This window comes from Pseudorca crassidens, chromosome 3, assembly GCF_039906515.1.
Source record: "Pseudorca crassidens isolate mPseCra1 chromosome 3, mPseCra1.hap1, whole genome shotgun sequence".
In the NCBI taxonomy this organism is placed as follows: domain Eukaryota; kingdom Metazoa; phylum Chordata; class Mammalia; order Artiodactyla; family Delphinidae; genus Pseudorca; species Pseudorca crassidens.
This window is the reverse complement of record NC_090298.1, coordinates 75,492,503-75,516,326: the sequence shown is the minus strand read 5'-3', so window position 1 is coordinate 75,516,326 and position 23,824 is coordinate 75,492,503. Positions and strand designations below refer to the sequence as shown.

Sequence of the window (23,824 nt, the reverse complement as noted above, 5' to 3'; positions counted from 1 at the left end):
GTATATTTATATGGGCCAGATTTTGAGGAGTAATTGCAAAATTTATTTCCTCTAGTATTACAAAGACAAAGAATATAGTTTTAAAATATCACTATTCTTTCACATGTTCAAATTAATATTTATTTCCATCTACAAGTTAAAAATAGATACCCTTTTCAATTTCCTTTAATTAAAATCCTAGCCTTCTCTTATGAGTATATTGCATCATAGTTCACAGAAGGTTACATGTCTTCTTAATATCAGGACAGATAACTTGCTGAATTGTAGAAGATGAACTCTTTTCCACAGTCATATTGGTCATGAATAATTACTGACTATTTACATAAGAGAATTTTTTAGAGAGTATGGAAAATAGAGTATACTTATAGTGGTTGATTGTATAGGATAAATTAATCTCTACAGCCTAACAAGCTGGTCTTGCCTTAAATTATGTTTCAACAGAACATTGTCTCTATTACATTGCAGAACTGTTGTAATTGGGTCTCTAGCTCAGAACCGTTAGACACATCAGTGGAGTCCATGCTGCCTGACTGTCCCCGAGTCTCAGCAGGTATGTGTTTGATGAGAGATGTATAGAGTGCTTTTTATTAAGGTGAAAAAATATGCTAATGAAATGTGGAATTCTATTTTGTGAATTAAGCATGTTGTTCTGCCTTGAATCTTTGAATGAATTATTGGTAACATACAGCATGGGTCTGACCTACTACCAGAAGTACATTAAGTAGCTGAAGATGCTTACCATCCAACTCTGTAAAGATGAATAGGTGAAACAACGTGAGAGTAATTTAGACAGTTGCTGTTGAAGCTTAGGGAGATTAGATGTACATAAATTGAAAATTAAGACAAGGACTGGATCGCTGTACAGGATCTCAGAGTATTTGTCTCTGATTGATTACCAATTCAGTGATCCAATAGGCAGTCAAGACTGTGAGTTCAGAGAAGAGACATTGCTGTGGCCTAGAGTCTAGAGAAGTTTTTCACGTAAAAGATTTTGGCTGGACCTTGTGTGTTAGATAGGACTTGGATTATAGGAGGACATGCAGGGTGGTATTCTAGGCAAAAGAAACAGAGCAGTATAAGGAGTAAGGGCTGGAACGGATCGGAAGATACTCATAGGGGGCAAAGACAAGACTGGCCTGTCCACTGAAAGAAAAGAGGTAGCGGGGTGAGCACCTGAGGAAGCAGGCGAGCTCCAGACAGTTGAAGAGTGGCATTGATTTCCATCCTAAAAGGTGGGTTACTTTAGTCTCTAATCTCTAGATAAGAGGAAAGAGTGACATTTTTCATTACTTTCTGATTTTGGCTTTCACAATTTTGATAGTAAACACAAACTGAGCAGTGGTGTCTGGTTATGTTACAGAACAGAAATGGGTTTGCTTTGGTCATAGATGCCAGAGAATGAGTAGAAGTTTTGAACATGAACTACCTCATATAACAACCATAAGAGATAGCTAATCGCTAAGCAAAGTTGCATACATGTTTACATATTTGAAGGAAATAATTTGGAGAACAGTTCAACTACTAGGTAAACAACTATTATTATAATTAAATTTCACCATCATTAATACCTAAACTTGAACTGAGCTTCACTATCATTATAACTAAACCTTTCAGGTCTGTCAATCAGGGTTCAGTCAGAGCAACAGACTACTAGGTGATATATATGCTACAGTGTGTGTGTGTGTGTGTGTGTGTGTGTGGTGTACATTAATTACAATATATTGTCTTTATTATCAGTGATTATGTTCTATAAAGTCTCTGAGAACACTGAATTAGTGAATACTGAATCATCACTCCTAGGGAAAATACAGGGTTAGGTTCCTGCAAGCTTCTGGTCACATTTTCATTGACCTATCAATACTTAACTTTGTTTTATGAGTGTTTCAGTTTAAAGACGCCTTATTTAATATATATTGTTGATTCACTAACATTGAATTCACAGTCAACAGCACTGTAACTCATGCCCTAATGGGACTTATTTTCTCCATAAGACACATCACTGTCTTAACACTTCAGCACTATACTTGGACGCCATTTCAGAGAACAAAATCACCAACAAAAGCACAAAAATGTGAAAAACATGGCACTAAATAGTCTGCGAAAAGGACACTTGTTTACAGTACAAGAACTGGAACAAGAAGGCGAAGCATGGCCTTGTTTCACCTTAGTTAGGAATGTGTGTGTTGAGCAACTCAAATTTTTTACCACGCTGCACATGTGCATATCCACAAATGACCACAAAAGCACCATGAGTATTGATTTGGGGGTTTACAAATAAATTTTAATAAGTATGTGAATTCAGAAATATGGAATTCACAAATAATGAGGATTGACTATATATAGTAAAGGATTTATTACAGAGATTTGACCTGGGATTTGATCAGAGCTGGTTACGCAGTCTCTATAAGAATGTCGACTTGGCAAGCGATGCTGGAGCTGAGTCTACAGAGCAGACAGTTGTTAAGGGAAGATGTTATGTAAAGGGGTGGAGAGCAAGAATGAGCTGGAACCCATAAGCATGAGCTGGAGCCCATGAAGATGGACTTAAACCCATGTCAGTTCTTGTGGCTTCTGTCCTTGGTGGTATGGGTGTCCTGTAGAAGCCAATGCCCTTTGTCCTGGTAACCACTGCCTTGTGCCACCAAGTGAACCAGCAGATAAACAACATGTGTGAGCTTGAAATTGTTGCTGCTTGACTTTAACTCTCCAAATTTCCCACAGAAGTCTCCCGTTTGTACCATTCTAACTGGAGACACACAGATTGAAAAGGAATTCTGGGAAATGTAGTTCAACCTAGCCAAATTGCCACATTACAGAGCCTCCACAGTTCACCCCTTGTCAACTTGGCACTCATATACATCTCCTTAAACCAGAAAATCTCCAAACGAAGACATTAATGAAGTCTTGCTTCCACCTAACATGATACAACTATCCCGTGTACAATCGAAAACACACTAAGAAGGAGGATACAAAGCCCATTTTTTGTCCTTGGCTGATAGTTCATTCTTCTCATCTTTGGTATCCTGTAGTTTAAATACTGAGAGATAAAGCTAATAACTATTGACACATCTTACATGAGATGTTAAGGGAATAAGAGAGAAGAAAACAAAAATATTTAGTATATATATTCATATCAAAATGAGGAAATACTCATAACTATTACATTCCTTATTTTTGCAACTGGTCATGTAGTTGTAGCTGGTATGTGTAACTACCTTCATTCCATATTCTCTTTGGTTTCAGCAAACACCTCAACTGGTCATGGTCTCTTGCCTGGTGGGATGACCTGTATCTTCATTTCTGAAGGGTCAGGGCTGTTAGCAGTCCTGCCTGACTTGCATTATTGTAGTTTTCTATTGACACGAATCACAGAAAACATTAACAGATGACCTAGAGAATTTCCTGCACTACAAACACTCCTATTTACCCCCATTGTGTAGTAGCAACTCAATTTTTCCTTAGTAATCAGGATCAATCACCCTAGCCAATATAGTAACAATCTCTGTTGCTTGTTAATCCAGTGGTATAAGGATTCCAAAGTGGCAAGATGGCAGTTTCAGCTTTCAGTTCAGTGGAATCGTTGTGACACCTCATGGAAGCATTCCTCCGTATGGAACCTTTAGACCAACAGAGCCTAAAGTCATGGGAATGGGAAGCAGTAGTTTTGCTAGTAGATTACTAAGGGTATTGAGAAGAGAATCCAGCCCCATTTCTACTCCTCATTCCGAGATCTGGGAGAAACATCACAGTGTATTAAAGGCTGATGTAGAGCACATAACGCACCTGGGAGGACATTGTCTCAGCTCTACAAGGTGTTGTCACCTAACCAGGCACTGTAACTGTTCAAAAAGTCATTCCACCATTCTGTCAAGCCTGCTGCTTAAGGATAGTGGGGAGCATGGTAATACCAGTGAATGCTGGCAGATCTCAGGCTATTGCTTGTCCTCTTGCTTGCTCCCTCTGATGGAAGCCAGCTGCCATGTTGTGAGCTGCTCATGCAGAGGCCTATGTGGTAAGGAATCGGTGTCTCTGGCTGAGAGCCAGTGATGATCTGAAGGCTGCCAACAGCCACGAGAGTGACCTTGGAAAAGGATCCCCTCCCAGTTGAGCCTTGAGATGACTGCAACCTCAGCCAACACCTTGACTGTGGCCTTGTGAGAGGCCCTGAGCCAGTCATCCAGCGAAGCCACACTCAGATCCAGGACCCTCAGGTGCTGGGACTGATAAATGTGTTTTGTTTTAAGCTGTGAATTTTGGAGACGACTTGTTCCACAGCAGTGGATAATTAATACAACAGGCTTACTTCAACTCTGGTGGTCGCTCAAGCCTAAGCAGAAAGAAACCTTAACTTTTTTTGAGACTAAATCTTTGTAAGGTTCTTCTCTTCTCTGGTACCTTAGGGTTTAAGAGCAACTCTTTCAAAAAAAGGCATTAAAATGCTCTTTGAAGACAATTTATTTCTACCCTTTCTCTTCTACTACCTCATTAGACTTTGTGGTACAGTTTACCCAAGATAAGATATTGTTTCTTCTTTATCACACTCATTTGATCCTATACTAAGTTGTGAGCTCTTCTCTGAGCTTATACTTAAGCTTATACTGTTCAGCTCTTCTCTGACCAAATTTTTCGTAGAACAGAGCTTGCTACTTTCTGTAACCTTCTATTTCCTGTGGGTGTTTATTCCAACAAATTTGGCTTAAATCAAAAGGAGATTTCTTGTACACTCCGCAGCATACACAATTGTCCCCCACTTTATGAAAGCTTACTTTATGCCACTTCACTTTTATGAAAGACCTGCATTAGTACCTGTTTTCATTAACAGAAGGAAATCCAAAGAGGATTTTTGCTTTTAGGAAGAAAGGTGAAAGCAAAAATAGCATTCAGCATTTGTTTTCAGGGAGCCGTTACAGAGGCAGCAAGTACCCTGAGCTGCAAGAGTGGCACCACTAAGCTCCTTCTCTGGGAACTACACTCTGCATCTCAACATCAAGTTGCCATAGCTTAACTGTGCATGTAAACCTTTGTGCCTTATCTCGATTTATTTTGGGCATCCGCTAGCAAGAGTGCCCTAAGGTAGTTGCTTCTTCACTTTACATCATTTTGGCTTACGAAAGGTTTCACAGGAGTTACTCTACTTTCAGATAGTAGGGGAAACCTGCATCCATTTATTCCTCAAATATTTATTGAGCAATTATTATGTTCCAGATGCTGTTCTGGAAGCTGGGGACATAGCAGTGAACAATAGCTTATAATGACTTTTTTTCCCCAAAAAAACTGTTTCCTGGCCCTCTGCCAGTGGGTAGTTTGCTCCTTTTGAATCTGGCATCAACACTAGGTTGCATCAATTGAGAGAACAGTTAGGGCCAGTACCCCCAGCATTTTCCATACCTACTTATAAAAATTGAACAGGTTTTCAATCAAAACCAGTGATTTCCCTCAAAGAGTCCTAAAAAAATGTTGTACATTTTTTATGACATGATCAACATTATTATGACGTGATAAAAATGGAATTTTAAAGAAGATTAATTTAGTAAATGAATAAAAAACAGGAGCAAGAAGCCGGAGGCAGTAGACTCAGCAGGATGTGACAATAAAGCCAGTATATGTGGTTGATGGTGTGAATTGGAGTGGTGGCAGTGGGAACAGAGAGGATAGGAGAGCTGTAACAAATATGACTTGGGAAGAATCTACACTCCTTGATGATAAACAGATTGAAGGTGGAAGCTAAGGGGAGGGAGAAGACAATGATAAGCTCCGATGAAAAGTAACTGGGATAATGAAAATGTCATTACCAGAAGTACAGGGGAGCTGGAAGGGGAAATCAATTATGGGCAAGAAATTATGAAATTGTTTTATGACCTACTTAATTGAGATAATGATAGTTGAGGTGATGGCAGGAAATTCAAGTAGAAATGGCAAATGTTGTTTAAGTACCTTTGAAAGACTTGAAATTCTCTGATTAATAACCCTGTTACTATAATTTAAACTGTTAAGATTATTTGAAATTTTCTATGTGTACTGACCACAGGTTAGTAATGGATGTCCAGACTATCTGTTCAATTTAGTGAAGGCTTTCTTTTTTCCAGATTTCTAAATTACGAAGTTTTTTTTCTTGTTACACTTTGCTTTTTATCTTTTGACTAGACGTTTCATGGTCAAAGCAATGAAATTGCCTGTAAAAATACATACTCATTTAATATTGAATTTTTTCCTTTATTACTAAATATGTTTCCCTTTACCCCCAAAATAGATCTAATGCTCATAAAAGCTCTATTTTATGAATGTTGTTTACCTGTGCATATATATTTTAAAAGCAGGTATAATAAAGTTTTTTAATTGTACTTAAAATACACTGATAATTATTTTCAGTACAGTCACATTGTTTTTATTTTTCTTTTGAAAGCAAATGTAATACTTGACAACTCCACACTTAAGAATTGTCAGCATTATATCTTATATTGTACTTAAAATGAAGTCTGACTTTTCAGTTATTATAACATATAGTGAACGGTGGATATTTGAGGGATCTTGAATATGTGCCAAGTGACTGGTTCCCCCACTTCTTTATTTTAATAGTATTTCGTACTAGTGAAAATCGGCACATTGAAAACATGTTATTCAGAGAAACATATAATAGGTTAATAGGATATATGTTTATTGTATAGCCCACATTTTGGTTGTTTATGTTTATTATAAAATGGCAACAGCAAATATCTGCCTCACTTATAGAAATGTTATGAAATGTTACAAGGACAATTTTTTAGTATCTGGAGGGATATTTTAAGTTCATCCAGAGGAAGGCACTGTGAAAATGTAATGTGGCACTATATATTCTCATTAGTCATTTTAGAATTTAAAACTGTCATTTATTTAAAAGCGATTATTGATTATTTTAATCCTGTAGAAATGGAAAAAGCATTTGCAGAAATATTTTCCCTTCCATTTTCTTGTCTCCAGTTCTATTTTTAAACAACAAATAACTTAGTTATTCATGTTTTCCTATGTTCTCTGTGACATGGGTAAGGGTCACAAAACCGTAGTCACAGAAAGACAGAAAATATAATGGAGAAATCAAAAGGAAGACTAATAGTCAAAAGAAAAATGTTCAGTAGGACATAGAAATCAGGAGACAAAGCTGAAAGAAACTAGGGTAGCAGTAAAGATGAAATTAGAAATGATCTTATGTGGTGTGTTGCTTCCCCAAAATAGCAAATATAATTTTTAACTGTGTATGAGCAGACATTCTTCTGGGTGAAAGGAAAGCAAAATATAAATGTTTGAAAGCAGACAAGGTTATAGAGCACTGATATCTTCTGACTTCTTACAAGTCTGGACACAGCTTGCTTCGGCTGGCCTATGACTGACAGTCCACTCTTTGCCAGGTGGGTTCTAACTGGGCCTAGGTGTGGATAAGTACTGCTGCTCAGGCCCACATACTTTCAGCCCCGTCCAAATGTGCTCCCTCCCTGCCTGTCTGGGTATATGCTTTCAGTCTGCATGCATTCATTCAACAAGAATTCAGTGTGGACCAGACATTGCTGCAGATGCCAGGGACATAGCAGTGAATTACAGTAGATAAAGGTCCCAACGTGGAGCTTACATTCTAGTAGGAGATACAGACAGTAATAAACAAGATAAGTAAGGAGAGTATATGTGTAGTATGTTAGATAGTGGTCATTGGTAGGAGAAATAGAAAACAAAAGAAAGGACCTGAAGTGTGTGTATGTGGAGGGACAGATTCGAATTTTTAGGAAGGTGGCCAGGGAAGGCCTCTCTGAGAAGATGACACTTCTAGGACATTCCTTCTAGTCCTGATCTTCTCCTGTTTCCCACTGGTAAAGACAGTACATATTTGCCTATCTGACTTTAGAGATCCTTTTCCTAGACTTCAGGGTATCTACTTAGGTCTGAAGTCTTCGCCCTTATGTTCTCCCTGCAGTCTCTTGTTCTGGGTTCTTGAAAACCTGACCTTCTTATCGGATCCACTTTACCAGTCCTCTAAGGTTTATGGTAACCGTAAAGCATAGTCACCAGAAAGTTATTAAAGTTATTCCACTCTTCCTTAAGCAACACGTACAGAAAAGTATAACATTTGTATGGCACTCTGGACATAAGCAACCTTGACATAAGAGAAGGTTGCTTATGTCCAGAATTGAATGGACAGAGCCCCTCCTGGCTGACCTGAAGGGTGAGAGGATGAGTATTTTCACATACCTGTGACCCTTTTGTACCAGGCACACAGGATGGAAAGCTCTTTCCATCTACCATTAAGGAAATACATGAACCTAGATTCATTAAAACTATGCGGTCTAGATCTCTGATTCCTGTCAATATATTCCCTCCCCAAACTTGTATCCATCTCAGTTTTTCTTGCCTTTGTCATGACTTGAGTTAGTTTTTTCTTTTTTATTTCAGCTTACTTAGAACACTTGATGTAAATCTGTGTAAAATTTAGAAAATTAACAGTATAAATGGTTAAAAAAAAAAGAAGAAAAGAAAAAGGGGGAAAAAAGAACCAAGGTAGATATCTTAGGAGATAAGAATTAAACTTGAAAACTTACTGTATTTAGATGATCCTGTCTTATTCTGGATATAGAAAGGGGCCATTAATGGAACCCTAATTTTTCTTTGCTTAAATAATCCAGACTGTTTACACTGACTAAAATACTGAATATTTGCTAAATATTCACTTCACTTTATTGCTGAAAACATATCTTGAGGAAATGACACTAAGGAGTTATATCTTTTCTTTATTAGTGAATAATCACTTCCTTCTAAAGATACCAATGAAAAATGTTTCATTCAGAATGTGTAGACAAATTGAGTTGTCTAGTATGTTTTTAGACATAGCTCAAATTAATTAGGTAATTGAAAATCTATACTTTGCCTTGTAAACAGACTTTAAAATTCAAGACATCTTAGCATATATGATACTGTACCACTTTTGACTACATGTACTGCTCAAGAATTCTAGCACTCCTCTTTCTTCCATTCAAAGGGTATACATTCTAATTCTTTAAGTGGTGTTTTCATTAACTAAATAGCACTTTTCAGGCAGTTTTTGTTCATTACTGTAGCTGTTATTCATAGGTTAGTCTCCCTATTCATTGTTCTGTGCTACCTTATAATTATTAGTTAATATCAGGGATGAGTGTTCTGAAAGTTGACCACTAGAAATTCTTGTGTTTTCAGCGAATTATTCATTGTAATTAGCTGGAATCAGGCACTTTGGGGAAATAACTGATCAAATACTCATTTAAAATAATCCAACTATACGAATGATATTTATGTAGATCACCAATATTTGCCCTGATTATATATATATACTTAATCAGGTCCAATATTATCCTGTGATTTTTGACTTTTCCAGTTTTCCAGTAATCACAGTGAAAAGTAGTCTCACTCCAGAAATCTCACTTTAAAAAAAAATTAAAAATAGCCACCATGTTTTTTACAGCTTTCTGAACCAATTTGTGAAAAATTCGTCAAAGAATTTGGCAGTAAAGGTGGCAACTCTCCTTTTACTGAGCTAACTTTTCCCTTTAAAGATAAAAAGTTTTTAATTATTTTGGAATGCTTTTGGATAAATAACCAAATAATATGAATTTATATTTGTACTTGAAAATTGTTTAAGTTATGCGTTAATTTGTGAGAGATATTATTTTTACAGTCCCCATAGCAGTGTCTCATGGCTCTTAGTGCTATGTCCCTAGTTGTTAGAAAAGTAAGTCGGGACCAGTGATACCTAAGACAGAGATCTTCATTCTTTTTAAACAGATATTAAGTATTGATCTCCCCTTCCATGGCAGTCTGTGCTTCACTTGTCCTCTTTTTCTCCTTTCCTCTGTCAGCTGTCTGGGTCAGTGCTCTGGATGGCTCTCCCTGGGTCTGTATATTGCTCTCCGACTCTCCCTCTGTCATCTCTTTTAGTCTCTATGTGTGGTTCTTTTCTTATAATTTTTGTCTTCTGTGTCTCCCTGGCTTCATTGTCCCCCACCTAGAGACTCTTTGTCCTGCAACCTATGGAATCACATCTCCCCCAGCCCAGCATCTCTGCCTGCCCCTTCCTGACCTGTGTGGTTTGCCTGGGTCCACTGCCCTTCACTTCTCTTTGACCAGCCGTGTGATATGTGCCTCCCATCTACACCCTCCCTGCCTGCTCTGTCTTGTCACAGACAGACATCAAGTCACCAGCGATAAATCTGTCTGCTGGCAAAAATACCCCCAAAACATACCCCTTCAGAGAAACTGCATTGCTTTCTAGTAGTGATTCAGAACTTCTAAACTAAATATTCTGTGTTACTGAAATGAAAATGCAAAGAGAACATTAGGCACCATAGATAGGTCAAGTATTTACCATTTGTAAAATCCTAAGATATTCTAAGTTGATTATCAGCACTTTAAAGCAGGGGTATATTTTTAAAAGATTTTGTCTCATCATAGTTCTTAAAATATAGTCCTTCTTTAAAGGAAAATAGTTTTATTTAATGAAAAATATTTTAAAGATAATTTGATCAATGACTTCAGCTTTTAGGTATTGACATTGGTTTAACTGATATATGATGTCTAAATATTCTTTGAGAACTGGTACTAGTATTTCCATTCATATTATCTCTATCATAATATCCCCTTCAACCATACATATTTCACCCCAAGTATTCAATATGTTATACCAATAAATAAAGAAATCATGTACCAGCTAGTTTATGCATGTTTTGAATAATCTCATGGTACAATCCTTGACAAAATTCAGTTATTTTGCATAATTTCTTAATTTCTAAAGTACTATAGAAGTTACTTGTTTAAAATTTGGGGCAAATAAACATATATATCATTTTAAGCTTTGTATAGCAATGATCTTTATAAGTGAGACTTTTGTAAGAGACCCTAAATTGAAATTTTCTAATAACTTTCTAAAATCAGTATTGGCTTAGAGATTTTTTTGTTTTTAGCTAGTTTCAGACATTTTAAAAGAGCAAAGTGAAGTTTTTACTTTTAATTTCCTTTTAATAAATTGCCTTCAAAGAAATTGAGTCTTCTTTCCATTTTAATTTGTGTGGCAAAGTAGCCACACCTTTCCTGCTTAGTTTCCAGAAGAATAGTGATTAAATTTAAAATAAGACATTGTTAATTTAAGGCCACAGATACAAGTGATTAAATATAACCAATATGTGGGAAAGCTATTTGTGGAACTACATGATATGCAGGTTGAATTTTATAGTAAAAAGTATAGTTTTCCATAACCATTGTAGTTTAGATTTTTATAGCACTTCTCTTTTGAAGGAATAATCCCTCAACATTACTTGGTTTTGCTTTTCTTCAGAAATAATATCAAGCATATAAAATCAACACTGGCAGCAAAGCTTAAATTTTAGAAAATCCAAATTTAATTATTTTTACCAATTGATTAGTTGTTGACTTAATTAATTTCCCCTGAAATTAGAACCTAATCCCATGTCTTACTTCAAACTTGAGTTATTCTTGGTTCTCTTGGGGTAAGAAACTAACTATAAATATTTATTCCTTAATTGTACAAAGATTTATTGAGTACTTAATATGTACTAGGCACTAGTTTAGACTCTAAAGATTGCTAGAGGGGCTTCCCTGGTGGTGCAGTGGTTGAGAATCTGCCTACCAATGCAGGGGACATGGGTTCAAGCCCTGGTCCGGGAAGATCCCACATGCCGCGGAGCAGCTAAGCCCGTGCGCCACAACTACTGAGCCTGCGCTCTAGAGCCCGCGAGCCACAACTACTGAAGCCCGCGTGCCTAGAGCCCATGCTCCGCAACAAGAGATACCACCACAGTGAGAAGCCCGCACACTGCAACGAAGAGTAGCCCCCGCTCTCTGCAACTAGAGAAAGCCCACGCACAGCAACGAAGACCCAGCGCAGCCAAAAATAAAATAAATAAATAAGATTGCTAGGTATCACTCTTGCCCCTCAAGGAACTCACAGTCTCCTAGGAAAAAAGTCTTTTATCCATTGCAGAGATTCTCTTGGTTCCTAATCACAGGTTGATCATTGAAATAGGTGAGGTGAAGAGGAAGGTTAAGGACTTATGAACTCCTTCAGGACCCAAATGTAACTCTTAGTTCACTAACAGCTCACTTTATTAAATGGTACCCCACTACTATCTAAGAGCTAGTGCATCTTCTCAAAGTGTCCACCTTCCTTCCCTACTATTATAAGACCCTGACTTTTTACTCTAGCTATACGTTTCAAATGAATGTGTTACTTGTCATTTCAAACTCTTTAATGGTATTAAGTCAGCATTTATGAAGAAGAGCTTTGGATTTAACATGACTGTGAGAAATTTGTATCCTCCTAAATGTGTGGAGAATTAATTCTGTAATATGACCAGACGAAGATCTACAGTCATACTCTGTATAAAATGAGGATAATGCTAGTACAGTCTTATTGGGTTATGGTCAGAATTAAGTGAAATAATCCATACGGGACTGTTAAAATAGTACCTGGCATATGGTTACAACTCAGTGAATACAGGTGGTCCTTGCTTTGCACCGTTCTAATATACACAAATTTCAGTTACCATAGTTTAGTTAAATAACACCAAACCCCCCAAAACAAGGTTCAAAATTTCAGTTACCACAATATATTAACTATTAGTAATTGCATTAAGTACAACTGTCTATGTAAATAAACAGATGCACATCATGATCAATGACCAATTACATCCCTTTTTTCAAAATCTGTCACTGACCAAACACTGCATATCTGTTATTCAGTTCATACACAGTAGCACTATCTGTATTTATAAAAATGGATGGTCAGGGGGCTTCCCTGGTGGCGCAGTGGTTGAGAGTCCGCCTGCCGAGGCAGGGGACACGGGTTCATGCCCCGGTCCGGGAAGATCCCACATGCCGCAGAGCAGCTAGGCCTGTGAGCCATGGCCGCTGAGCCTGCGCGTCCGGAGCCTGTGCTCTGCAACGGGAGAGGCCACAACAGTGAGAGGCCAGCGTACCGCAAAAAAAAAAAAAAAAAAAAAAAGATGGTCAGAAGAGAGATCCGGCCAACAAAGATGAAAGTGAAGCAAACACATGAAATGCTGGAAGTGAAATTGGAAAGCACTGTGACGAAAAGATGAAGATGTCCCAGAGGAAGTGATACTGGCAAAAAAAACACTTCACATCAAATGAACTCTCAGAGATATTTCATGACATTGGAAGCTTGAAGGGTAAAATGTTGGAAGCTGATCCACACTTAGGAGTGTGAAAGTTAGCCAAGGCATAGAAAAGATTTGTTTGAACTGTATCATAAGTTATATGACAAGAAAGCAAGCACTATTCAAGCTATTCTTAATAAGTTTTTTACAAAGAAATAAAGCATCTTAATTCTCATTGTTTCTAATTTTTTAAAGATGAAGTATAATGTACTAAGTACAATTAGTCTTACTCTTTTTTTCATTCCCCGACCCTATTCATTTTTAGCTGACAGTAAGAAGATTTTTAACGTTTTGACCAAAAAAAGGTCATGGAACAACCGTAGTTTTTTTTCATTGATTATTATGATCACTTTGCCTGATTTCAGCTTGTATGGTTCTCTGTATAGTCCCACACTACTGTGCAAAGCAAGAACTTCCTGTTATTATTATTAGAAATTATTTTACCCAACAATCAAGTACCATAGTTTTAGAGAAATTGTTCTTTGCTTTTCAATATTTGAGAGTTAAAAACTTTCTGTCATTTCTCTCCTGCTTCTTTCTATTTTCTAGATTATCTAAGTCCTGATTTTAGTTATGTCTCGTCATGAGTCTCAGCGCCTCCCAGTACATCTTCTACAGAAGTACGGTCTTTAAACTCCTCAATTTTCCTATGCTTCAGTATTCTCCCTATTTCACTCTTCCAATTTACTTAAATTCCACACTGACCCTTTCCCTTTCACTCTCCTTCCTGCTAGTGTCCTATTCTTCCACACTCTCCCTGAAAGCCTATTGGCTCTTTCACACATTGTCTTCCTTTCAAATGACCCCTGCCCTAGAACATATCCTTATGAGAAACTTCTATAAATTCATCAGTTTCTTCCTTGTGTTTCATCTACTTTTCTGTCAATCATAAAAGACAAGTGTCATTCTTGAATTTAAATTACTACAAGAAATTCTACCACCCTATTTGTTTTACTTCAGTTCATAGTTTCGTAGAGAGATTCCAGGGACATTCACAGAGGCCCCAAACTTAATGATGGTAATGGCACCAAAATCAACTAATTTGGAATCTCCTTCACAAAAAATAATTCTCACAGCACCTAAATGAATTGCATCCTATAAACAAAAATTCTGTTCTACTTCTCATTTACTTCTCTGAGCCCATGTCACATCCTAAATTACTGGTTTCATTGGTCGTAAGCTGTCATTTCTGTTAGGTGTATTTTACTGTGCAGTGTAATAGAAAACTTTTTCACTAAACAAGTTGTGTATCTCCTGCTTAAAAGTGTAAGCAGAGTACAAATTTGAATGCAGAAGACGGTGACTGCGCCCTGACTAGAGTAATCAATGCAAGAACATCCTTAAAGCTTTTCTTCTGTAACAAGGGCAAACTCAGCTAAAAAGTTTGTTTAAATCCTGCTTGGCATAACAAGAACCGTTCAACTTTATCTACTTGTGACTATCTTTGAATATACCTGACTCATCACCATAATGCCTTTCAACTCAACCTTGCTCAACTCAACCACTCTTCCTGCCTTATACCGATATCGTAAATCTTTAAGGCTTCTGGTGAAGGCGGTAGGGTTTTTATACTTAGTATTATTTTATGGCACAGGAAGTTCATTGGTCATGAATATCACAGATCTACAAAATAAAATGGAAAGGTTTTTCTCTCTATACTCTAAAGCTCTTTGTAGTCTGATTATGTGGGTTGTGTCATATTTGTGTCACGAGCTGTTATTTCTAAGCAGCAATTATATCACAACAGAGTCATTTTTTACAATAACAAAAAGAACAGCAACAAAATGAAGTAACAACAACAACAAAAAGTCCTTCATCGTCTTAATCTGAAATTAAGAAAATCAAGGAAATTTTATGTTGGCAATATGCTACATTCTACTTTTTCTCTACGTATTTGATAAGTAAAAGCATGTCGTTATTCACAAATAGCTGTCCTGTCTTATCTCCTTTACAGAACAGTGCTATTTTATGTATTTTGTGAATTTATCTCATAGAGTAATAAATTTTCCAGTGACTACACTGATGTGACTAACTCTTTTTCCAATTCGTTACAACTTTAATGTTCTTACTATATGTACCTTATCTACACTTACCGAGTTTTCTTAACGGCCTAACTTATCTTCAGTGTCTCACTTTGTCTTTCTTTTAAATTAATTTTTATGGGAGTATAGTTGCTTTACAATGTTGTGTTTCTACTGTACAGCAAGATGAATCAGTTATACAGACACACATAGCCCCTCTTTTTTGGATTGCCTTCCCATTTAGGTCATCACTGTGCATTAAGTAGAGTTCCCTGTGGTATACAGTATGTTCTCATTAGTTATCTGTCTTATACTTAGTAACAATAGTTTATATATGTCAATCCCAATCAACCAGTTCCTCCCACCCCACCCCCTTTCCCCCTTGGTATCCATACATTTGTTCTCTATATCTGTGTCTCTATTTCTGCTTTGCAAATAAGATGATCTATACCATTTTTCCAGAGTCCACATATATGTGTTAATATACGCTACTTGTTTTTCTCTTTCTGACTTACTTCCCTCTGTATGACAGTCTCTAGGTCCATCCACATCTCTACAAATGACCCAATTTCATTCCTTTTTATGGCTGAGTAATATTCCATTGTATATATGTACCACATCTTCTTTATCCATTCCTCTGTTGATGGACATTTAGGTTGCTTCCATGTCCTGGCTGTTGTAAATAGTGCTGCCGTGAACATTGGGGTGCATGTATCTTTTCGAATTATGGTTTTCTCTGAGTATATGCCCAGTAGTGGGATTGTGGGTCATATGGTAATTCTATTTTTAGTTTTTTAAGGAACCTCCATACTGTTCTCCATAGTGGCTGTATCAATTTACATTTACATTCCCACCAACAGTGCAAGAGGGTGCCCTCTTCTCCACACCCTCTCCAGCATTTACTGTTTCTAGATTTTTTGATGATGGCCATTCTGACTGGTGTGAGGTGATACCTCATTGTAGTTTTGATTTGCATTTCTCTAATTATTAGTGTTGTTGAGCATCCTTTCATGTATTTGTTGGCAATCTGTATATCTTCTTTGGAGAAATGTCTATTTAGGTCTTCTGCCCATTTTTGGATTGGGTTGTTTGTTTTATTGATATTGAGCTGCACGAGTTGCTTGTATATTTTGGAGATTAATCCTTTGTCAGTTGCCTCTTTTGCAAATATTTTCTCCCATTCTGAGGGTGGTCTTTTAGTCTTTATGTTTTCCTTTGCTGTGCAAAAGCTTGGAAGCTTCATTAGGTCCCATTTGTGGGTCCAAAAGGATCTTGCTGTGATTTATGTCATAGAGTGTTCTGCCTATGTTTTCCTCTCAGCGTTTTATAGTGTCTGACCTTACATTTAGGTCTTGAATCCATTTTGAGCTTATTTTTGTGTATGGTATTAGGCAGTGTTCTAATTTCATTCTTTTACATGTAGCTGTCCAGTTTTCCCAGCACCACTTAATACAGAGGCTGTCTTTTCTCCATTGCATATTCTTGCCTCCTTTATGAAAGATAAGGTGACCATATGTGTGTGGGTTTATCTATGGGCTTTCTATCCTGTTCCATTGATCTATATTTCTGTTTTTGTGCAAGTACCATACTGCCTTGATTACTGTAGCTTTGTAGTATAGTCTGAAGTCAGAGAGGCTCATTCCTCCAGCTCTGTGTTTCTTTCTCAAGACTGCTTTGGCTATTCAGGGTCTTTTGTGTTTCCATACAAATTGTGAATTTTTTTGTTCTAGTTCTGTGAAAAATGCCAGTGGTAGTTTGATAGGGCTTGCATTGAATCTGTAGATTGCTTTGGGTAGTAGAGTCATTTTCACAATGTTGATTCTTCCAATCCAAGAACATGGTATATCTCTCCATCTCTTTGTATCATCTTTAATTTCTTTCATCAGTGTCTTATAGTTTTCTGCATACAGGTCTTTTGTCTCCTTAGGTAGGTTTATCCTAGGTATTTTATTATTTTTGTTGAAATGGTACATGGGAGTGTTTCCTTAATTTCTCTTTCAGATTTTTCATCATTAATGTTTAGGAATGCCAGAGATTTCTATGCATTAATTTTGTATCCTGCTACTTTACCAAATTCATTTATTACCTCTAGTAGTTTTCTGGTAGCATCTTTAGGATTCTCTATGTATAGTATCATGTCATCTGCAAACAATAATAGCTTTACTTCTTTTCCTATTTGGATTCCTTTTATTTCTTTTTCTTCTCTGATTGCTGTGGCTAAAATTCCAAAACTATGTTGAATAATAGTGGTGAGAATGGACACCCTTGTCTGGTTCCTGATCTTAGAGGAAATGGTTTCAGTTTTTTTACCATTGAGAATGATGTTGGCTGTGGGTTTGTCATATATGTCCTTTATTTTTTTTTTTTATTTTTTATTTTTTGCGGTACGCGGGCCTCTCACTGTTGTGGCCTCTCCCGCCGCGGAGCACAGGCTCCAGACGCGCAGGCCCAACGGCCATGGCTCACGGGCCCAGCCACTCCGCAGCACGTGGGATCCTCCTGCACCGGGGCACGAACCCGCGTCCCCTGCATCGGCAGGCGGACTCCCAACCACTGCGCCACCAGGCAAGCCCCATATATGTCCTTTATTATGTTGAGGTAAGTTCCCTCTCTGCCTACTTTCTGGAGGGTTTTTATCATAAATGGGTATTGAATCTTGTTAAAAGATTTCTCTGCATCGATTGAGATGATCGTATGGTTTTCCTCCTTCAGTTTGTTAATATGGTTTATCACATTGCTTGATTTGCATATATTGAAGAATCCTTGCATTCCTGGGATAAACCCCACTTGATCATGGTGTATGATCCTTTTAATGTGCTGTTGGATTCTGTTTGCTAGTATTTAGTTGTGGATTTTTGCATCTATGTTCATCAGTGATATTGGCCTGTAGTTTTCTTTCTTTGTGATGTCTTTGTCTAGTTTTGGTATCAGGGTGATGGTGGCCTCATAGAATGAGTTTGGGAGTATTCTTCCCTCTGCTATATTTTGGAAGCATTTGAGAAGGATAGGCGTTAGCTCTTCTCTAAATGTTTGGTAGAATTCGCCTGTGAAGCCATCTGGTCCTGGGTTTTTGTTTGTTGGAAGATTTTTAATCACAATTTCAAGTTCAGTGCTTGTGATTGGTCTGTTTATATTTTCTATTTCCTCCTGGTTCAGTCTCGGAAGGTTGTGCTTTTCTTAGAATTTGTCCATTTTTCCCAGGTTGTCCATTTTATTGGCATATAGTTGCTTGTAGTGGTCTCTAATGATCCTTGGTATTTCTGCAGTGTCCGTTGTTACTTCTCCTTTTGCATTTCTAATCCTATTGATTTAAGTCTTCTCCCTTTTTTTTTTTGATGAGTCTGGCTAATGGTTTATCAATTTTGTTTATCTTCTCAAAGAAACAGCTTTTAGTTTTATTGATCTTTGCTATCATTTCCTTCATTTCTTTTTCATTTATTTCTGGTCTGATCTTTATGATTTCTTTCCTTCTGCTAACTTTGGGGTTTTTTTGTTCTTCTTTAATTGCTTTAGGTGTAAGGTTAGGTTTTTTCTTTGAGGTGTTATTTGTTTCTTGAGGTAGGATTGTATTGCTATAAACTTCCCTCTTAGAACTGCTTTTGCTACATCCCATAGGTTTTGGGTTGTTGTGTTTTCATTGTCATCTGTTTCTAGGTTTTTCTTATTTCCTCTTTGATTTCTTCAGTGATCTCTTGGTTATTGAGTTATGTGTTGTTTAGCCTCCATGTTTTTGTATTTTTTTACAGATTTTTTTCCTGTAATTGATATCTAATCTCATAGCATTGTGGTCAGAAAAGATACTTGATAGATTTCAAGTTTCTTAAATTTACCAAGGCTTGATTTGTGACCCAATATATGATCTATCCTGGGGAACGTTCCATGAGCACTTAAGAAGCAAGTGTATTCTGTTGTTTTTGGATGGAATGTCCTATAAATATCAATTAAATCCATCTTGTTTAATATTTCATTTAAAGCTTGTGTTTCCTTATTTATTTTCATTTTGGGTGATCTGTCCATTGGGGAAAGTGGGGTGATAAAGTCCTCTACTATGATTGTGTTACTGTCATTTCCCCTTTTATGGCTGTTAGCATTTGCCTTATGTATTGAGGTGCTGCTATGTTGGGTGCATAAATATTTACAGTTGTTCTGTCTTCTTCTTGGATTGATCCCTTAATCATTATGTAGTGTCCTTCTTTGTCTCTTGTAATAATCTTTATTTTAAAGTCTATTTTGTCTGATATGAGGATTGCTACTCCAGCTTTCTTTTGATTTCCCTTTACATGGAATATCTTTTTCCATCCCCTCACTTTCAGTCTGTATGTGTCCCTAGGTCTGAGTGGGTCTCTTGTAGACAGCGTATATACAAGTCATGTTTTTGTATCCATTCAGCCAGTGTATGTCTTTTGGTGGGAGCATTTAATCCATTTATGTTTAAGGTAGTTATCATTATGTATGTGCCTATTACCATTTTCTTAATTGTTTTGGGTTTGTTATAGTAAGTCTTTTCCTTCTCTTGTGTTTCCTGCCTAGAGAAGTTCCTTTAGCATTTGTTGTAAAGCTGGTTTGGTTGTGCTGAATTCTCTTAGTTTTTGGTTGTCAGTAAAGATTTTAATTTCTCCATCAAATCTGAATGAGATCCTTGCTGTGTAGAGTAATCTTGGTTGTAGGTTTTTCCCTTTCATCACTTTAATATGTCCTGCCACTTTCCTCTGGCTTACAGAGTTTCTGCTGAAAGATCAGCTGTTAACCTTATGGGGATTCCCTTGTATGTCATTTGTTGTTTTTCCCTTGCTGCTGTTAATATTTTTTCTTCGTATTTAATTTTTGATAATTTGATATGTGTCTTGGTGTGTTTCTCCTTGGATTTATCCTGTATGGGACTCTTTGCACTTCCTGGACTTGATTGACTATTTCCTTTCCCATATTAGGGAAGTTTTCAGCTATAATCTCTTCAAATATTTTTTCAGTCCCTTTCTTTCTCTCTTCTTCTTCTGGGACCCCTATAATTCGAATGTTGGTGCGTTTAATGTTGTCCCAGAGGTCTCTGAGACTGTCCTCAATTCTTTTCATTCTTTTTTCTTTATTCTGCTCTGTGGCAGTTATTTCCACTATTTTATCTTCCAGGTCACTTATCCGTTCTTCTGCCTCAGTTATTCTGCTATTGATTCCTTCTAGAGAATTTTTAATTTCAATTATCGTGTCGTTCATCATTGTTTGTTTGCCCTTTAGTTCTTCTAGGTCCTTGTTAAACGTTTCTTTTATTTTCTCCATTCTATTTCCAAGATTTTGTTTCATCTTTACTATCATTACTCTGAATTCTCTTTCAGGTATACTGCCTATTTCCTCTTCATTTGTTTCGTCTAGTAGATTTTTACCTTGCTTCTTCATCTCCTGTGTGTTTCTCTGTCTTCTCATTTTGCTTAACTTACTGTGTTTGGTGTCTCCTTTTTGCAGGATGAAGGTTCATAGTTCCCACTGTTTTTGGTGTCTCCCCCCAGTGGGTAAGGTTGTTTCAGTGGCTTGTGTAGGCTTCCTGGTAGAGGGGACTGGTGACTGTGTTCTGGTGAATGAGACTGTATCTTGTCTTTCTGGTGGTCAGGCCCGTGTTCAGTGGTATATTTTGGAGTGTCTGTGACCTTATTATGATTTCAGGCAGCCTCTCTGCTAATGGGTGCGGTTGTGTTCCTGTCTTGCTAGTTGTTTGGCATAGGGTGTCCAGCACTGTAGCTTGCTGGTTGTTGAGTGGAGCTGGGTCTTAGCATTGAGATGGAGATCTCAGGGAGAGCTTTCGCCATTTGATATTACATCGAGCCGGGAGATCTCTGGTGGACCAATGTCCTGAACTCGGCTCTCCCACCTCAGAGGCACAGGCCTGACACCCGGCCTGAGCACCAAGACCCTGTCAGCCACACAGCTCAAAAGAAAAGCGAGAAAAAAAGAAAGAAAGAAAGAAATTAAATTATTAAAATAAATTCTTCTAAAAATTATTAAAAATTAAAAAATTAGAATTAATAAAAAAGGACAAAAAAGGAAAGACGATAGCAACCAAACCAAAAAACAAAGCTACCAATGATAACAAGTGCTAAAAACTATACTAAAAAAAAAAAAGACAGAACCCTAGGACAAATGGTAAAAACAAAGCTATACAGACAAAAATCACACAAAGGAGCATACATATACACACTGACAAAAAGAGAAAAAGAAAAAGAAAAAATATATATATATATATAAAGAAAAAAAGGAAGAGAGCAACCAAATCCGTAAACAAATCTACCAGTGATAATAAACTCTAAATACTAAACTAAGATAAACACCAAACCAGAAACAAATTAGATGCAGAAAGCAAACTCCAAGTCTACAGTTGCTCCCAAAGTCCATTGCCTTAATTTGGGGATGATTCGTTGTCTGTTCATGTATTCCACAGATGCAGGTACATCAACTTGATTGTTGAGATTTAATCTGCTGCTCCTGAGGCTGCTGGGAGAGATTTCCCTTTCTCTTCTTTGTTCGCACAGATCCTGGGGTTCAGCTTTGGATTTGGCCCCGCCTCTGTGTGTAGGTCGCCTGAGGGTGTCTGTTCTTTGCTGAGACAGAATGGGGTTAATTAGCTGATTAGGGGGCTGCGGCTAACTCAGGCCAGGGGTGGAGGGAGGGATATGGAACTTGGGGCGAGCCTGCGGTGGCAGAGGCCGGCATGACGTTGCAACAGCCTGAGGTGCACCATGTGTTCCCCTGGGAAAGTTGTCCCTGGATCATGGGACTTGACAGTGGCAGGCTGCACAGGCTCCCGGAGAGGAGGTGTGGATAGTGACCTGTGCTCGCATACAGGCTTCTTGTTGGTGGCTGCAACAGCAGCCTTAGCTTTTCATGCCCATCTCCAGTGTCCACGCTGATAGCCATGGCTCACGCCCGTCTCTGGAGATCATTTAGATGATGCTCTGAATCCCCTCTCCTCGTGCACCCCGAAACAATGGTCTCTTGCCTCTTAGGCAGTTCCACACTTTTTCCCGGACTCCCTCCCGGGTAGCTGTGGCGCACTAGCCCCCTTCAGGCTGTGTTTACGCAGCCAGCCCAAGTCCTCTCCCTGGGATTTGACCTTCAGAGCCTGAGCCTCAGCTCCCAGCCCCCACCCGCCCTGGTGGGTGAGCTGACAAGCCTCTCAGGCTGGTGAATGCTGGTCGGCACCAATCCTCTGTGTGGGAATCTCTCCGCTTTGCCCTCTGCACCCCTATTGCTGCGCTCTCCTCCGTGGTTGGAAGCTTCACCCCCGCCACCCCCCATCTTCGCCAGTGAAGGGGCTTCCTAGTGTGTGGAATCTTTTCCTCCTTCACAGCTCCCTCCCAGAGGTGCAGGTCCCATCCCTATTCTTTCGTCTCTGTTGTTTTCTTTTTTCTTTTGCCCTACCGAGGTACGTGGGTGTTTCTTGCCTTTCGGGAAGTCTGAGTTCTTCTGCCAGCGTTCAGTAGGTGTTCTGTAGGAGCTGTTCCACATGTAGATGTATTTCTGATGTATTTGTGGGGAGGAAGGTGATCTCCACATCTTACTCCTCCGCCATCTTAACGGTCTCTCCCCTGTAATTGATTTCTAATCCCATAGCCTTGTGGTCGGAAAAGATGCTTGATACGATTTTAGTTTTCTTAAATCTACCAAGGCTTGATTTGTGACCAAAGATGTGATCTATCCTGGAGAATGTTTCATGTGCACTTGAGAAGAAAGTGTATTCTGCTGCTTTCGGTTGGAATGTCCTATAAATTTCAGTTAAATCTATCTGGTCTAATGTGTCATTTAAGGCTTTTGCTTCCTTATTAATTTTCTGTCTGGATGATCTATCCATTGGTGTAAGTGGAGTGTTGAAGTCCCCCACTATTATTGTGTTACTGTCGATTTCCCCTTTTATGGCTCTTAGCATTTGCCTTATGTATTGAGGTGCTCCTATGTTGGGTACATAAATACTTACAATTGTTATATCTTCTTCTTGGATTGATCCCTTGATCATTATGTAGTGTCCTTCCTTGTCTCTTGTAATAGTCTTTAAAGTCTATTTTGTCTGATATGAGTATTGCTACTCCAACTTTCTTTTGATTTCCATTTGCATGGAATATCTTTTTCCATCCCCTCACTTTCAGTCTGTATGTATCCCTAGGTCTGAAATGGGTCTCTTGTAGACAACATATGTACGGGTCTTGTTTTTGTAGCCATTCAGCCAATCTATGTCTTTTGGTTGGAGCATTTAATCCATTTACATTTAAGGTAATTATCAATATGTATGTTTCTATTACCATTTTCTTAATTGTTTTGGGTTTGTATTTGTAGGTTTTTTCCTGTTCTTGTGTTTCCTGCCTAGAGAAGTTCCTTTAGCATCTGTTGTAAAGCTGGTTTTGTCGTGCTGAATTGTCTTAGCTTTTGCTTGTCTGTAAAGCTTCTGATTTCTCCATCAAATCTGAATGAGATCCTTGCTGGGTATAGTAATTTTGGTTGTCGGTTTTTCCCTTTCATCACTTTAAATATGTCCTGCCACTCCCTTCTGGCCTGCAGAGTTTCTGCTGAAAAATCAGCTGATAAACTGATGGGGATTCTCTTGTAGTTATTTGTTGCCTTTCCCTTGCTGCTTTTAATTTT

The 23,824-nt window shown here is 38.0% G+C and overlaps 1 protein-coding gene across 4 annotated transcripts in view; it reads left to right on the top strand.

The window, feature by feature from the left end:
- The window catches only part of ARB2A (ARB2 cotranscriptional regulator A), a 420,212-nt gene that overhangs the window by 277,613 nt on the left and 118,775 nt on the right, over positions 1–23,824 (top strand). For all 4 annotated transcript variants that reach the window (XM_067731229.1, XM_067731228.1, XM_067731226.1 and 1 more), the window contains one exon: positions 466–550. In XM_067731229.1, the coding sequence (XP_067587330.1) occupies positions 466–550 (85 nt within the window). The remainder of the gene's footprint in view (positions 1–465; positions 551–23,824) is intronic.